This window comes from Procambarus clarkii, chromosome 68 (assembly GCF_040958095.1).
Source record: "Procambarus clarkii isolate CNS0578487 chromosome 68, FALCON_Pclarkii_2.0, whole genome shotgun sequence".
Taxonomy (NCBI): Eukaryota; Metazoa; Arthropoda; class Malacostraca; order Decapoda; family Cambaridae; genus Procambarus; species Procambarus clarkii.
In genome coordinates, this window is record NC_091217.1 from 14,358,634 (window position 1) to 14,375,340 (window position 16,707).

A 16,707-nucleotide genomic window follows, 5' to 3' on the forward strand; every position below is an offset into this window, starting at 1 on the left:
CCTTCAAGTAACTACGGCTGCAAGAAGGTCAGTGATGAGGGGATCCCTGAAGGAACAGGAGGTATGAACAGGGAAGACCACACCATTTGCCAGGACCAAACTTGCTAGGAACTCATCAAACTGCTCCTGTAGGAGGCACTGCACCTCTGGGATATTCAATATAAAAGTTACGTGCTCTCCAGAGTTGATTATTTGGTAGTTCCTGTCTTGTATATAGGAGGAAGTATGCCCCTGTTGGAGGCACTAGCTGCGCTCTGCCATAATTACATTTAATTACAATCAGTGTGTTGTGTTTAAAATCTCATTCCCTCTCCCTCCCTCCCTCCCTCCCTCTGTCTCTCTCTGTCTCTGTCTCTCTCTCTATCTACTGGTACTGTGTATTGCCCGAACAAATGTTGTATAGATTGCTTGGCAGTGTGTGTGTGTGTGTTGTGTGTGTGTACTCACCTATTTGTACTAGTTTAAATGTACTCATCTATTTGTGCTTGCAGGGGTCGAGCTCTGGCTCTTTGGTCCTGCCTCTTTCCCGTACATCAATCAACTGGTGTACAGTTTTCTGAGCCTACTGGGCTCTATCATATCTACACTTGAAACCGTGTATGGAGTCAGCCTCCACCACATCACTTCCTAATGCATTTCATTTATTAACTACTCTGACACTGAAAAAATGCTTTCTAATGTCTCTGTAGCTCATCTGAGTACTCAGCTTCCACCTGTGTCCCCTTGTTCGTATTCCACCCGTGCTGAAGAGTTTGTCTTTGTCCACTCTGTCAATTCCCCTGAGAATTTTGTAGGTGGGTATCATGTCTCCCTTTACTCTTCTGTTTTCCAAGGACCTGAGGTTCAGCTCCTTTAGCCTTTCCTCGTAACTCATACCACTCAGTTCCGGGACGAGCCTGGTAGCATACCGCTGAAACTTCTCTAACTTTGTCTAGTGTTTAACTAGGTATGGACTCCAGGCTGGAGCTGCATATTCCAGGATTGGTCTGACATAGGTGGTATACAGGTTCCTGAACGATTCCTGACAAGTTTCTAAAGGCAGTTCTTATGTTGGCCAGTCTAGCATATGCCGCTGATGATATCCTTTTGATGTGGGCCTCTGGGGACAGATTCGGTGTGATATCAACCCCCAGATCTTTCTCTCTATTTGACTCTTGCAGGATTTCACCTCCCAGATGGTACCGGTTGAGAGGTTGGTTGAGAGGCGGGACCAAAGAGCCAAAGCTCAACCCCCGCAAGCACAATTAGGTGAGTACAACTAGATGAGTACAGCTGCTACTGACTAAAAGTTATTATTACGCTCCCTTCCTCCCCTTAACCTTTCTCCATGTTTTGTACTTCCATCTATATTTACATTCTCCCTCCCTTTGGCTTACACCCCTTGTACTCTCTCTCTCTTGCTTACACCCCCTTGTACTCTCTCCCTCCCTCTTGCTTACACCCCCTTGTACTCTCTCTCTCCCTCTTGCTTACACCCCCTTGTACTCTCTCTCTCCCTCTCCTTTACTCCCTCATACTCTCCCCCACTTCCCCTTACAGATACTACAACAGAGTAACTAAGATAAATCTCAAGATATGGTATACTAATGTAGTAATATCTCCAGATAGTGAAAACACAGCTTATAAAGCAGCTCCAGATGTAACAGCTACAACAGAGACCAGGAACATGAAAGTGATCTTTGTCACAATGGTCCCAAGATAACTATGTCATCAAGACACATATTTTCTAACAAGAATTGTTACAGCGGAAAGAACAATGATACTGGTGGCCAAGAATAGGAAGCATATTCAAGACTATGTAGTAAAGATAAGCATAAACATATCCCAATGAGTATATATTGGGCCATCATCGGTGAATTCAGCCACGGGGGGAAATATGATGTTAATTGGTTGATCCTTATAGAGGACCTGATACCTGGAGAGCAAAACTGGTGGAGACTCCAGGTAGGAATTTCCAGTAATAACAAATGAAAGTAGAGAAGAAATGAAGAGGTGAGGGCCTACCTGCCAGGGTCGACCTTGCTCTCACTGCTGCATGAAGGCCGTTCACTATACAGTAGATCTCAGCTACAAAGAGAAGAGGCAAAATAACTAAGACAGAAGATATAGTTAATGCAATAGAAAGTTAATGAAATCTAAGGAATTCCTGGAATATGCAGGCGATGAGTCACAATAACGTGGCTGAAGTATGTTGACCAGACCACACACTAGAAGTTGAAGGGACGACGACGTTTCGGTCCGTCCTGGACCATTCTCAAGTCGATTCAAGTCTCTATCGACTTGAGAATGGTCCAGGACGGACCGAAACGTCGTCGTCCCTTCAACTTCTAGTGTGTGGTCTGGTCAACAATTCCTGGAATAAGTGCAGTGGGAGACTCGTCTTAGCAACATGACAGTTTGGGACATTATAGACTAAGTAATCCTAAAATGTATAAAGGCAAAGTATAGCAATTCAGAGCCTAAGAGACAACGGAGCCAAACACAATATAAACCTCGTGCATGACACAACAGCGGAAGAGTTACAGTGAGCTGTTGGGAGCCGGTCGGCCGAGCGGACAGCACACTGGACTTGTGATCCTGGGTTCGATCCCAGGCGCCGGCGAGAAACAATGGGCAGAGTTTCTTTCACCCTGTGCCCCTGTTACCTAGCAGTAAAATGGGTACCTGGGTGTTAGTCAGCTGTCACGGGCTGCTTCCTGGGGATGAAGGCCTGGTCGAGGACCGGGCCGCGGGGACACTAAAAAGCCCCGAAATCATCTCAAGATATCCTCAAGATAAGAAGATGTGTAGACGGTGTGAACGGGTGTGTAGCTGGTGTTGAAAGGTGTGGACGGGTGTGTAGACGGTGTTGACGGGTGTGGACAGGTGTGGGGAGGGGTGTGTAGACGGTATGGACGCTCACTAGTCATTGATGATAAGTCTCTCACAGCCTCTCCGCTTCTCTTCTCACTCCGACATATTAATAACTCTCCGCTCTGCTCCACCTTGGACTAAGATGAGTGGAATCTGGTCGACGACCGGGCCTCGGGGTCGCTAAGCCCCGAAATCACCTCAAGGTAAGATCCCTTTAGGCCTAGCTAATGTAAGGTTAGGTTGGATTTTTGTACTTCATTGTGCTTAAGAAATTTTGATAGTTGAATTTTTAGTAAATTTCTTAGTTTCAAAACGGAATTTTCAATACGTACATGTCATATATATAACACATATGTATTATTACACATGTGAGGATAGGTGGTATTTAACGCATCAGTTGAAAGGAGAACTATAGGGAAACACAGGCTGGTATATCAGTATAGGTGATGAGTTGGATGAGAACTATAGGGAAACACAGACTGGTATATCAGTATAGGTGATGAGTTGGATGAGAACTATAGGGAAACACAGACTGGTATATCAGTATAGGTGATGAGTTGGATGAGAACTATAGGGAAACACAGGCTGGTATATCAGTATAGGTGATGAGTTGGATGAAAGAGTACCTGTCGGGTAGGAAGCAAAGGCTCACAGTGAGAGGGGCAGAGACTAGTATGGGCAGGTAATGGTTCGAGTGCTACAGGGGTCGTCAGTCGGGCACTTACTGTTCCAAGAATATGTGAGGGACCTATAACAGCAAGAATATGTGAGGGACTTATAACAGCAAGAATATGTGAGGGACTAATAACAGCAAGAATATGTGAGGGACTTATAACAGCAAGAATATGTGAGGGACTTATAACAGCAAGAATATGTGAGGGACTTATAACAGTAGGAATATGTGAGGGACCTATAACAGTAGGAATATGTGAGGGACCTATAACAGTAGGAATATGTGAGGGACCTATAACAGTAAGAATATGTGAGGGACTTATAACAGTAAGAATTATATAATATAATTATATTGTAACTCATAATTATATATTATATAATTATGAGTCACAACATAACAGGTTGTGACTCATACATCAGGCTGCAAGCAGCTGCGTCCAACAGCCTGGTTGACCAGTCCAGCAGTGAGGAGGCCTGGTCGAAGACTGGGCCGCGGGGACGCTAAGTCCCGAAACCATCTGAAGGTAACCTTAAGGTAACGCCTAACTAACATGGAACTTCAATATAAACTATTAATATGTAAGTGAGAACAATCCTATTTTTAATACAAAATGTTATATTGTATGAATGCATCTTGTGGGGGCGGCCGCAACTTTAACGAGCCTGGGCCTGAGGAATTGTTAGAACTAGGCCAGTGATGGGGAACCGTTTAGAGAACGTGAGCCCAAATTGGTCAAAATCATCTCAAAATTGATTTCGCGTATCCATGAGAGTTTTAAGCACCAGATTATTATTTATTGATATTATATATGTTACTACTTTTTGTATGGAGAAATACAACAAAATATATGACAGTATTCAATACTGTTGACAATTTCGCGAGCCGCTGCCATTTTCTAGTACAACAATTTTTGGCCTTAGAGTGTACGTTAATATGGGACACTCTGTTAGAAGGACGGGTTGTACACACAGTTTATGTATCCGTGTACACACAGTTTATGTATCCGTGTACACACAGTTTATGTATCCGTGTACACACAGTTTACGTATCCGTGTACACACCGTTTATGTATCCGTGTACACACAGTTTATGTATCCGTGTACACACAGTTTACGTATCCGTGTACACACCGTTTATGTATCCGTGTACACACAGTTTATGTATCCGTGTACACACAGTTTATGTATCCGTGTACACACAGTTTACGTATCCGTGTACACACAGTTTACGTATCCGTGTACACACAGTTTATGTATCCGTGTACACAGTTTATGTATCCGTGTACACAGTTTATGTATCCGTGTACACAGTTTATGTATCCGTGTACACACAGTTTATGTATCCGTGTACACAGTTTATGTATCCGTGTACACAGTTTATGTATCCGTGTACACACAGTTTATGTATCCGTGTACACACAGTTTATGTATCCGTGTACACACAGTTTACGCATCCGTGTACACACAGTTTATGTATCCGTGTACACACAGTTTATGTATCCGTGTACACACCGTTTATGTATCCGTGTACACACCGTTTATGTATCCGTGTACACACAGTTTACGTATCCGTGTACACACCGTTTATGTATCCGTGTACACACAGTTTATGTATCCGTGTACACACAGTTTATGTATCCGTGTACACACCGTTTACGTATCCGTGTACACACAGTTTATGTACCTGGGCCCGTCCGTGTACTCCTACGGGAACATTGTGCATAGCATGAATTGTAAATATGTAAAGAACTGCTTATTATATGCTTATAGACACTCATTCAGCACCGCTTTTGTGCCAGGTAAGTCCACTACGGGCTCACCATAGCCCGTGCTACTTGCCCCGCTCCTGTGCCAGGTAAGTCCACTACGGGCTCACCATAGCCCGTGCTACTTGCCCCGCTCCTGTGCCAGGTAAGTTACGGGCTCACCATAGCCCGTGCTACTTGAAACTTGTTCCGAGTAGCTGAATCTATAACAACATATGCTTGCATTCATTAGTATTAATTAAGAGTTCTTTTAATTCAGTATTGATATATTGAATGGTAGGATATTGGCGCGTTCATTTTGTTTCAGGTTTTAACAAACAATACGACGTAAATCAGGCAACAGCTGGTGGGTGCACTATAGTCTGCCTCAGACTCCATTATGGGCTCCATTTTCTGTGAAACGAGTCCATTCCCGCCAGTATTGTCTCCCCTGAAGTGGACCGCGGCCAGCCACATTTTATTGGACAAATTTTAATCCCTGTTATTGGATATTAGCTTTACGCGCTTGAGAACAATGTAAGCGGAGTTGGCAGTTGTCTGCTGCATTTACTTCTGTAAATAGTTCTGATTCAGCTGTTGTGGCTGGCTGGCTAGCTGACTTTCGCAAGATAAACTCGAAGAATTCTGGAATAAATTCTGTAAACAGTCAGGTGAACGCCAGACACGAGCGTAAACAATAACAGCTGGTCAAATAGGATAAAGGAGTAAGATGTTTCCTGATTGGATATGTGATAATGGTATGACAGACAAAATACTTAGGAGCTACAAGAATTTTGCCCCAAGAGTGTAACACTTTTATGCTGTGTTTACTCTATTAACCTGCAATGTTAAATGGGATTCTTGTATTGTGATTTGTGTATTTGTACTCACTGACTTTGTGCGCCCCTTGAGGGACTTGAAGTAGAGGGGGGGGGGGGGGGTTAGAAATAGCCTAAGCTACTCAATCCCTTTGAGATGTATTATTTTTTCTTGTCTTAATAAATATACTTGAACTTGAATGTATCCAGATGCTTCGAGTTGATTTAATTTTATGAGCACTTGTCGTAGCCTAGTGAGCTCAGCGAAGACAAAAACACTTTTCAAAGTGAAGGAAATAAGCTTCTTACAGAAGCCTCTCGGTGTACATATACTTGAGGGTTAACTTTTGTCCTTATTTTGTTTTTTTAGTCTCCGTGGTATAGTGGTAAGACACTCGCCTGGCGTTCCGCGAGCGCTTTGTCATGGGTTCGTATCCTGGCCGGGGAGGATTTACTGGGCGCAATTCCTTAACTGTAGCCTCTGTTTAACGCAACAGTAAAATGTGTACTTGGATGAAAAAACGATTCTTCGCGGCAGGGGATCGTATTCCAGGGACCTGCCCGAAACGCTACGCGTACTAGTGGCTGTACATGAATGTAACAACTCTTGTATATATCTCAAAAAAAAAAAAAAAAAAAAAAAAAACTGTGTTGAGGACTAAAAGTCAACTTACTGATAGTCAGAAAGTTTTTGTTGGTGGCCTTAAGGCTTAAGTACTACGTCAAACCATTTATGAACTGAAGTAATATCCGCCGACTGCTAGTTACCTGTATATCATTTTTTTATTTCCCATTGTCGGTGAGAGCTGGGAAAGGTGTTAGGCTTGTTGAGTTCCCCTACAGCTGCCGGACCTTTTTCAGAGCGTGGGACCAAACTTTTTACCATCTAAAACGTGAACAAATTTCCACCACTAGACGTCATCTCTTTAAGTAACTCAACTCAGCCTAACCTAATTTATCCTATCCCAGCTTAACCAAAACGAGATTGTAAACCAAAATGTTGTGCTTTAGATTTATATATATGGAATGCATAAAGTGGAGAATGTTCTCCTCGCTCAGGTGGTAGACTGATGCACAAATTGGCAATAGTCTAAAATTGGTCTCGCGTGCACATTGGGGAATTTTCAGGCTCAGATTATAATTTATTCTTATATTTGTATTTCACCTTTTTAATTGAAAAGGAAGGCATAATGTTTGAAAACATTTAACATTGAAGTCTGTTTTGGCAACCAATTACTCATCTGAATGGTACAGCTTTTATTATTAATAAACAGTAATTGACAAGAGGTCAAATTAATGAATTAGTAACAATAATAATGAACTTTCATGGAGAAAGAAGTTCTGCTGCTTATATATGTGTGTATATTTATTGTTTTATTAACAAAATTATAATAGCAAAATCAATCCACTGCAACATTTGCCAACAAGTTTGACTAATGTTACATTGTCTGCACACTATATGAACTCTGCAGTTTCTTCAAGTGACCTGAATCTAGTAAATCTGAAAGAAAATTGACATACAGTGAATCAGTGATGCTGGAAAATTGCATTTGAAGACTCTAAATCTCCGTTTTCTTATGAATTTCAAGATCTGTCATGCATTTTCTTAGGCTTGGGAAATACTCAAAAGTGCGATTATCGACATCACGTTTACAAATTTTCAATTTGATTTTAAAGACTTTTTTTTATAAATAATAATAATTCATTAGGTCGGGGACAGGCAGCCAGATTGTATATATACATGTTAGGCTTATATCGAGCCCCCCCATAAGATCGAACTACTGACCCTTCCCCAGGATGCAGCCCCACAGCAAGGTGACTAACTCCTGGGTACCTATTTACTGCTAGGTGAACAGGAAATTAGGTGATAGGAAACGCGCCTAACCATTTCTCTTCTGACCGGGATGTGAACCCGGAATTCCCGATTGTAAGTCAGGGACGAACCAGAGTGTATGTTTAGGTTATCAAACATAGGATCAAACATAGGATCAAACATAAGATCAAACATGAGATCAAAGATAAGATCAAGGGGTTTGCCAGATCCCTGTAATCTGTTGAACATTTAAATGTGAGGAGAAATGTTTAACAAACATCTGTCAACAAATCCAAATAACGTCAGCTAATTCTTGACATGAAAATTTTAATGACTCAAAAGCAGACGAATTTCACCCAAACACTCAACAAATCGTTTAATGACAGAACCATTATTAAGCCAACGAACATCGTTGTTCACAGTAGTGGTGTGTACACCACAGTCACCTCGTTGGGGTTGGACAGTTCTGAAATTTTCCTTTTTTTCCGAAACTGTCTCAGAAATATAATTAACTGTCTTAGTTATAATTTTCATCACTTCTTCAAGTTCTTTAAGGCCAGCATGTGCACATACGATCTTCTCGTGTACAATACCAGGCCCATCAGGCTACTCAGTTCTTCACAGATTTCACGAACGAACAAAATCCAGCAATTATGACTAGCCCAGCTGATGATACTGACCCAACTAGGCTGATAATGACCCAACTAGGCTGATGATAATGACCCAACTAGGCTGATGATAATGACCCAACTAGGCTGATGATACTGACCCAACTAGGCTGATAATGACCCAACTAGGCTGATGATACTGACCCAACTAGGCTGATAATGACCCAACTAGGCTGATGATAATGACCCAACTAGGCTGATGATACTGACCCAACTAGGCTGATGATAATGACCCAACTAGGCTGATGATAATGACCCAACTAGGTTGATGATGATGACCCAACTAGGCTGATGATACTGACCCAACTAGGCTGATGATACTGACCCAACTAGGCTGATGATACTGACCCAACTAGGCTGATGATACTGACCCAACTAGGCTGATGATAATGACCCAACTAGGCTGATGATACTGACCCAACTAGGCTGATGATACTGACCCAACTAGGCTGATGATACTGACCCAACTAGGCTGATGATAATGACCCAACTAGGCTGATGATACTGACCCAACTAGGCTGATGATACTGACCCAACTAGGCTGATGATACTGACCCAACTAGGCTGATGATACTGACCCAACTAGGCTGATGATACTGACCCAACTAGGCTGATGATACTGACCCAACTAGGCTGATGATACTGACCCAACTAGGCTGATGATAATGACCCAACTAGGCTGATGATACTGACCCAACTAGGCTGATGATACTGACCCAACTAGGCTGATGATAATGACCTAACTAGGCTGATGATAATGACCCAACTAGGCTGATGATAATGACCTAACTAGGCTGATGATAATGACCCAACTAGGTTGATGATGATGACCCAACTAGGCTGATGATAATGACCTAACTAGGCTGATGATAATGACCTAACTAGGCTGATGATACTGACCCAACTAGGCTGATGATAATGACCCAACTAGGCTGATGATAATGACCCAACTAGGCTGATGATAATGACACAACTAAGCTGATGATAATGACCCAACTAAGCTGATGATAATGACCCAACTAGGCTGATGATGCAACATCCAAATGGAAAGGAATTCACATGAACTAATATCATCTGTAAGCTGTTTATTTCCAGCTGTAGTTTTCTGTATTTGAATGTGTTTCTACTCGCAATTCCTGACTGCGGTAAAGAAATGTTTACTTTCAGGATAAACTATGACAAATGAGAGACCATTCTAGCCACGATTCTTTAATATACTCCCCATCACTCACTGAGTTTCCTTCTGCAGTAGTTATTTACTTGGGGTAAGAGGGGGGTGTTAGGGGTTAGGATTATCTTGAGGTTATCTTGAGATGATTTCGGAGCTTAGCGGCCCGGTCCTCGACCAGGCCTCCTTTTTGTTACACACACACCCTGGGAAGCAGCCCATAGCAGCTGTCTAACTCCCAAGTACCTATATACTGCTAGGTAACAGGGTGCATCAGGGTGAAAGAAACATTTTGCCCATTTGTCTCCACCTCCACCTGGGATCGAACCCGGAACCTCTGGACTACAAATCCGAATTGCTGTCCACCCAGCTGTCAGGCTCCCTTGGTTGAGATTGGGTAGGTTGGGATTGGAGGGAAATGGGGTAGAAGGGGGGTTGGGGTAGAAGGGGGGTTGGGGTAGAAGGGGGGTTGGGGTAGAAGGAGGTTGGGGTAGAAGGGAGGTTGGGGTAGAAGGGAGGTTGGGGTAGAAGGGGGGTTGGGGTAGGGGAGGGTTGGGGTAGATGGGGTATAGGGGAGGAAGAAGTTGGGGAAGGTAGGGGGTGAAGGTAGGAGGGGATTGGGGTAGAAATGGGAGGGGGAAGGAACGATGGGTTGGGGAAGGATGTGGTTGAGGAAGGAAAGGGGGGGGGGAAGGATGAGGGGGGGGGGGGGGAAGGAGGGAGGAGGTAGGGGGGAAGGTAGCCAACACCCCCCCTCGTCCTGCCGGTGGGTGTATATATATATATCTGAATATCTGCCACCACCAGACACCTCTCTCACCTCTCACACTGTGGTGCGTGCACGGCTCTCACCACCACACTCTCCCTCCTTGTGTGTGTGTGTGTGTGTGTGTGTGTGTGTGTGTGTGTGTGTGTGTGTGTGTGTGTGTGTGTGTGTGTGTGTGTGTGTGTGGCTACTCACCTATTTGTGCCTGCAGGATCGAGCGTTGGCTCGTGGATCCCGCCTTTCTAGCCGCCGGTTGTTAAAAACAATGACTTCAGTCCTCCTTCTCTATCATGCCTAATTTTAAAACTAGGATTCACACACACACACACACACACACACACAAATAAAGCTGTTGGACCAGACAAAGTATCACTGTGGATACTTAAAGAGGCAGCGCAGGCTCTCAGCGTGCCTCTGGCAATGATCTTTAATGAGTCACTTATGTCGGGAGAATTGCCCAGTTGCTGGAAGGAGGCAAATGTCGTACCGATTTTCAAAAAAGGTGATAGGGAGGAGGCACTTAACTACAGACCCGTATCACTGACAAGCATCCCCTGCAAAATACTTGAAAGAATAATTAGGCTAAGACTTGTTGAACACCTGGAGAGCATTGGGTTTGTAAACAAGCACCAACATGGGTTCTGGACAGGGAAATCATGCCTAACAAACCTTTTAGAATTCTATGATAAAGTAACAAGGATAAGGCAGGACAGAGAAGGCTGGGCAGACTGCATATTTCTTGACTGCCAAAAGGCCTTTGATACGGTACCGCACATGAGACTGCTATACAAACTTGAGAGGCAGGCAGGAGTAAGCGGAAAGGCCCTAGTATGGGTGAAGAACTACCTAACAGGAAGGAGCCAGAGGGTAATGGTAAGGGGCGAAAAGTCGGACTGGCGAACAGTAACAAGTGGAGTACCTCAAGGATCGGTGCTGGGACCAATCCTCTTTCTAATTTACGTAAATGATATGTTTACAGGAGTGGAATCATACATGTCAATGTTTGCAGATGACGCAAAATTAATGAGAAGAGTTGTGACAGACGAGGATTGTAGGATCCTCCAAGAGGACTTAAACAGGCTGCAGAGATGGTCAGGGAAATGGCTACTGGAGTTTAACACCAGTAAATGTAAAGTTATGGAAATGGGATCAGGTGACAGGAGACCAAAGGGACAGTACACAATGAAGGGGAACAGCCTACCTGTAACGATTCGAGAAAGAGACCTGGGAGTGGATGTGACACCTAATCTAACTCCTGAGGCACATATAAATAGGATAACGACAGCAGCGTACTCTACACTGGCGAAAATTAGGACTTCATTCAGAAACCTAAATGAGGAAGCTTTTAGGGCACTTTACACTGCCTACGTGAGACCCGTCTTTGAGTATGCCGCGCCATCATGGAGCCCCCACCTGAAGAAACGCATAAAGAAACTGGAGAAGGTTCAGAGGTTTGCGACGAGGCTTGTCCCAGAGTTACGAGGGATGGGATATGAAGAGCGGCTGAAGGAACTGAACCTAACGACACTAGAGAAAAGAAGGGAGAGAGGAGATATGATAGGGACATATAAAATACTCAGGGGAATTGATAAAGTGGAAATAGATGAAATGTTCACACGTAATAATAACAGAACGAGGGGACATGGGTGGAAACTGGAAACTCAGATGAGTCACAGAGATGTTAGGAAGTTTTCTTTTAGCGTGAGAGTAGTAGAAAAATGGAATGCACTTGGGGAACAGGTTGTGGAAGCAAATACTATTCATACTTTTAAAACTAGGTATGATAGGGAAATGGGACAGGAGTCATTGCTGTAAACAACCGATAGCTAGAAAGGCGGGATCCAAGAGTCAATGCTCGATCCTGCAAGCACATATAGGTGAGTACATATAGGTGAGTACACACACACACAAAGATTAAGATTAAAAGATTAAGCAAGAAAGAGAGGGCTGGGCGGACTGATTTTCTTGGATTGTCGGAAAGCCTTTGACACAGTACCGCATAAGAGGCTGGTACATAAGCTGGAGAGACAGGCAGGTGTAGCTGGTAAGGTGCTCCAGTGGATAAGGGAGTATCTAAGCAATAGGAAGCAGAGAGTTACGGTGAGGGGGTGAGACCTCCGATTGGCGTGAAGTCCCACAGGGCTCTGTACTCGGTCCTATCTTGTTTCTGATATATGTAAATGATCTCCCAGAGGGTATCGATTCATTTCTCTAAATGTTTGCGGACGATGCCAAAATTATGAGAAGGATTAAGACAGAAGAGGACTGTTTGAGGCTTCAGGAAGACCTAGACAAGCTGAAGGAAAGTAGTAGGGAGTACAGCTCACAGACAATATTTTTTTTTGGCGAGAGGACCCCTGTGAGACGTACAGCTCACAGACGATATTTTTTTTTCTGGGAAATATCATGTGTAGCGTGTCAGGGTTTTCAGATCAAAATATCGTGTGTAGCGTGTCAGGGTTTTCAGGTAAATTTTGTGTCACAGATTTTAGAAGTATGGAATTCTTATGAGAAAAATAATTTCCGAGACTTAGAAGTTTGTTAAGGTCTTATGGGAGAAATAGCAATCTGTCGCCTCACCTGTGTTTACTTTAGACGTCAGCCAGACGCGGCCTTCAGGTCACCTCGGTAATCGTATCTTATCTTCTCCATAATAATATCTGGACCGTCCCTCTCTCTCTCTCCTATTTCCTTACAGTTACTTTCAGAGTTTCGAATAATCATAGAAGTTTATTTATATGTTTATGACCGAATTTGTAAAAGGACCATTTTCAGAGAATATTGTCTTAGATGTTTTGTTAAGGAAAACAGACAACTTATCCATAACATTTAGTTTTATATCTATTTACGGCTATTTCACCTGTAAAGACCAAAATTAGTCAGAGACAGTTTTAAGCTCATATTTCATCAGAGTCCAATTATCAACAGAAATTCGCCAGAGTCTACTTTGAGAGCAAAATTAGTCAGAGACAGTTTTAAGCTCAAATTTCATCAGAGTCCAATTATCAACAGAAATTCGCCAGAGTCTACTTTGCTAGCAAAATTAGTCAGAGACAGTTTTAAGCTCAAATTTCATCGGAGTCCAATTATCAACAGAAATTCGCCAGAGTCTACTTTGAGAGCAAAATTAGTCAGAGACAGTTTTAAGCTCAAATTTCATCAGAGTCCAATTATCAACAGAAATTCGCCAGAGTCTACTTTGCTAGCAAAATTAGTCAGAGACAGTTTTAAGCTCAAATTTCATCAGAGTCCAATTATCAACAGAAATTCGCCAGAGTCTACTTTGAGAGCAAAATTAGTCAGAGACAGTTTTAAGCTCAAATTTCATCAGAGTCCAATTATCAACAGAAATTCGCCAGAGTCTACTTTGAGAGCAAATTTCATCAGTGTCCTGTAATCTGTGAAAATTTGACAGAGTCCATTTTATACCCAATTTTCGTCAGAGTCCAGGTTATACTGAAAATTCGCCAGAGTCTACTTTGTGCCAAAATATTCAGAGTCCAGTTCATGATCGAAATTAATCAGAGTCCAATTAAAGACCCAAATTTGACAGAGACCACATTTTCGCTACTAGCAGTCCAATCCCCCTGAAATTTTAAACAGTCATATTTCAGACGTAGTAAATAAGATCAAGTCAGTTACCGAGCTCCAGCTCTTGTCCCCCTGTATTTGCATATTTTCTCTATATTCAGCTGTATTCTTCACATTTTTTCCATGTTTTCTGTGTTCATTCCATGTTCTATAAATGTTCACAGCATGCTCAGTTCAAATTTTTTCTGCCGTTTTCCCCGTATGTTCACTATGTTCTTTGTCATATTTTCATGTGCATCATATGTTCTCTGTATAACTTTTATACTCAATATTCATGTTCTCAATGTTCTTAGCTTGTTCTTCACATGTTCAGTGTTCATTCTTTGTATTCCCTATGTTCCTTATCTTGTCTTCATATTCTCTAGAAGTTCTTATTCCCTGCATGTTCACTCTATTCATCAACTTTTTCTTACATGTTTTCTGTGTTCACCGTATGTTCACTGTGTTCATTCCCTTACTTAACCTCAATTTTTATGTTCATTGTTTCTTTAAACCAATTTGTTTCTTCCATTCACTAACTAGTTCTTTGTCAAATATTAGCATCAGCAATACAGTTTCCTCAACAATTTTAGTCACCAAGTTTTTATTTGCAAAACTATGTCAAAGTAATTCTCGTAGTCAACTTAATAGTTCTACCAGCCATGTTCTTAAACAAATCTACACTTTATTCAGTTCCAAATTTACAAAGACAAACCTTTCTTGTAACTTCTTAACTAAAAATCTTTCGCCAATCAACTAAAACATAGTCACTTTCGTCATTTTTCAACTAAACTTATTATCCAATCAACTAAAAATAATAACTTTCATCATTTCTTAACTAAAAGTGCTCATCAGTCAACTAAAAATAGTTACTTCATCATGTTTCCCTGTCGTTTCTTAACTGAAATATCACATCTCTCATCTGAAAAATAGTCATGTTTAGCCTCTTTCCAACACTGTTCTTAACTAAAGTAACCTTTCACTTCGCTAAAATAGTCATATTCATCATTGTTCCCAACTAAATTATATGTCGTTAAGTAAGAAAAATAGTCAAAGGTGCTCTCCGTAACACCAAAGTTACTCTTCGAGATAACAAAAGACACTCTCAAACACTCAAAAATTTACTCGCATCCTCAAAGTTATTCTCAGAGTCATCAAAAAGTTAATCTCAGTCATCAAAATGCTATTCTCTAAGTAGCCTTTCATTCATCAGAGAAACTTTCTAAGACATCTTCGTTCATTAAAGTTAATCTCAGAGGCATAAAAGTTATTCTCAGAGTCATCAAAAAGTTAATCTCAGTCATCAAAATGCTATTCTCTAAGTAACCTTTCGTTCATCAGAGAAACTTTCTAAGACATCTTCGTTCATTAAAGTTAATCTCAGAGGCATAAAAGTTATTCTCAGAGTCATCAAAAAGTTAATCTCAGTCATCAAAATGCTATTCTCTAAGTAACCTTTCGTTCATCAGAGAATCTTTCTAAGACATCTTCGTTCATTAGAGTTAATCTCAGAGGCATAAAAGTTATTCTCAGAGCTATCAAAATTATTCTCGATGCCATCAAAAAGTATTTTCTCGTTCACCAAAGTTAATCTCAGAGTTAACAAAGGTAATCTCTAACTCACTTTCGTTCAACATATTAATTCGCTAAGTCCTCAAAGTTATTCTCTAAGACAACAAAGTCTTTCTCAGAGCTATCAAACTTGTTCTCAAAGTCATCAAAGTTATTCACAGAGTCATCAAAGATATTCTCTCTAAACCATCAATGTTCTTCTCTAAGACATAAAAGTTATTCTCAGAGTCACCTTCGTTCTTCAGAGAAACTTTCCAAAACATCTTTGTTCATCAAAGTTATTCTCGGAGTCATCAAAAGGTATTCTCTAACTCACTTTTGGTCATTAAAGTTAATTTCTATGTTATAAAAGTTTGTCTCAGAGACATCTAAAGTTAATCTTAGAGTTATCAAATGTAATCTCTAACTCACTTTTGTTCATCAAAGTTGATCTCAGAGTTAACAAAGGTAATCTCTAACTCACTCTCGTTCATCAAAGTTGTTTCAAAGACATCAAAGTTAATCTCAGAGTCATCCAAAGATATTCTCATGTCCACAAAAGTTATTCCAAGAGACGTCAAAGTTAATCTCAGACATCTTCGTTCATAAAAGTTATTCTCTATGTCATCAAAAAGTTATTCTCTGAGCTAACAAAATACTACTCATGTTCTCAGAAGTCATTCTCAAACTCATCAAAGTTATTCTCAGAGTCATCAAAAGTTGTTCTCTAAGACATCAATGTTGTTATCTACGACATCAAAGATGTTCTGTAAATCATAAAAGTTAATCTTAACTCACCTTCGTTCATTACAGAAACTTTCCAATCCATATTCGTTGACCAGAGTTATTCTCAGAGTCATCAAAGCGATCTCTAATTCATCTTCGTTCTCCAAAAAGTTGTTCTCTAAGACACCTTCATTCATCAAAGAAACTCTCCTTCTTCCATCATGTTATTCTTTAAGACATCTTCAGTCATAAAATTTTCTCTCCAAAATGTAACTAGTTCAGCTTTTCATACCAAACCTGCACTTGTTAAAATATATTTCCTTAGTCGCTTTACCCTAAAACTGTTCTCTGAACTAC

The 16,707-nt window shown here is 41.3% G+C and overlaps 1 protein-coding gene across 3 annotated transcripts in view; it reads right to left on the minus strand.

Moving 5' to 3' along the window:
- The window catches only part of LOC123774734 (uncharacterized), a 506,616-nt gene that overhangs the window by 50,436 nt on the left and 439,473 nt on the right, over nt 1-16,707 (minus strand). Inside the window, exon 3 of one of the 3 annotated variants that reach the window (XM_045769275.2) lies at nt 2,005-2,067. The exons of the other annotated variants lie outside the window; for them this stretch is intronic. Within the exon in view, the coding sequence (XP_045625231.1) occupies nt 2,005-2,067 (63 nt within the window). The remainder of the gene's footprint in view (nt 1-2,004; nt 2,068-16,707) is intronic. 3 annotated transcript variants of the gene reach the window in all.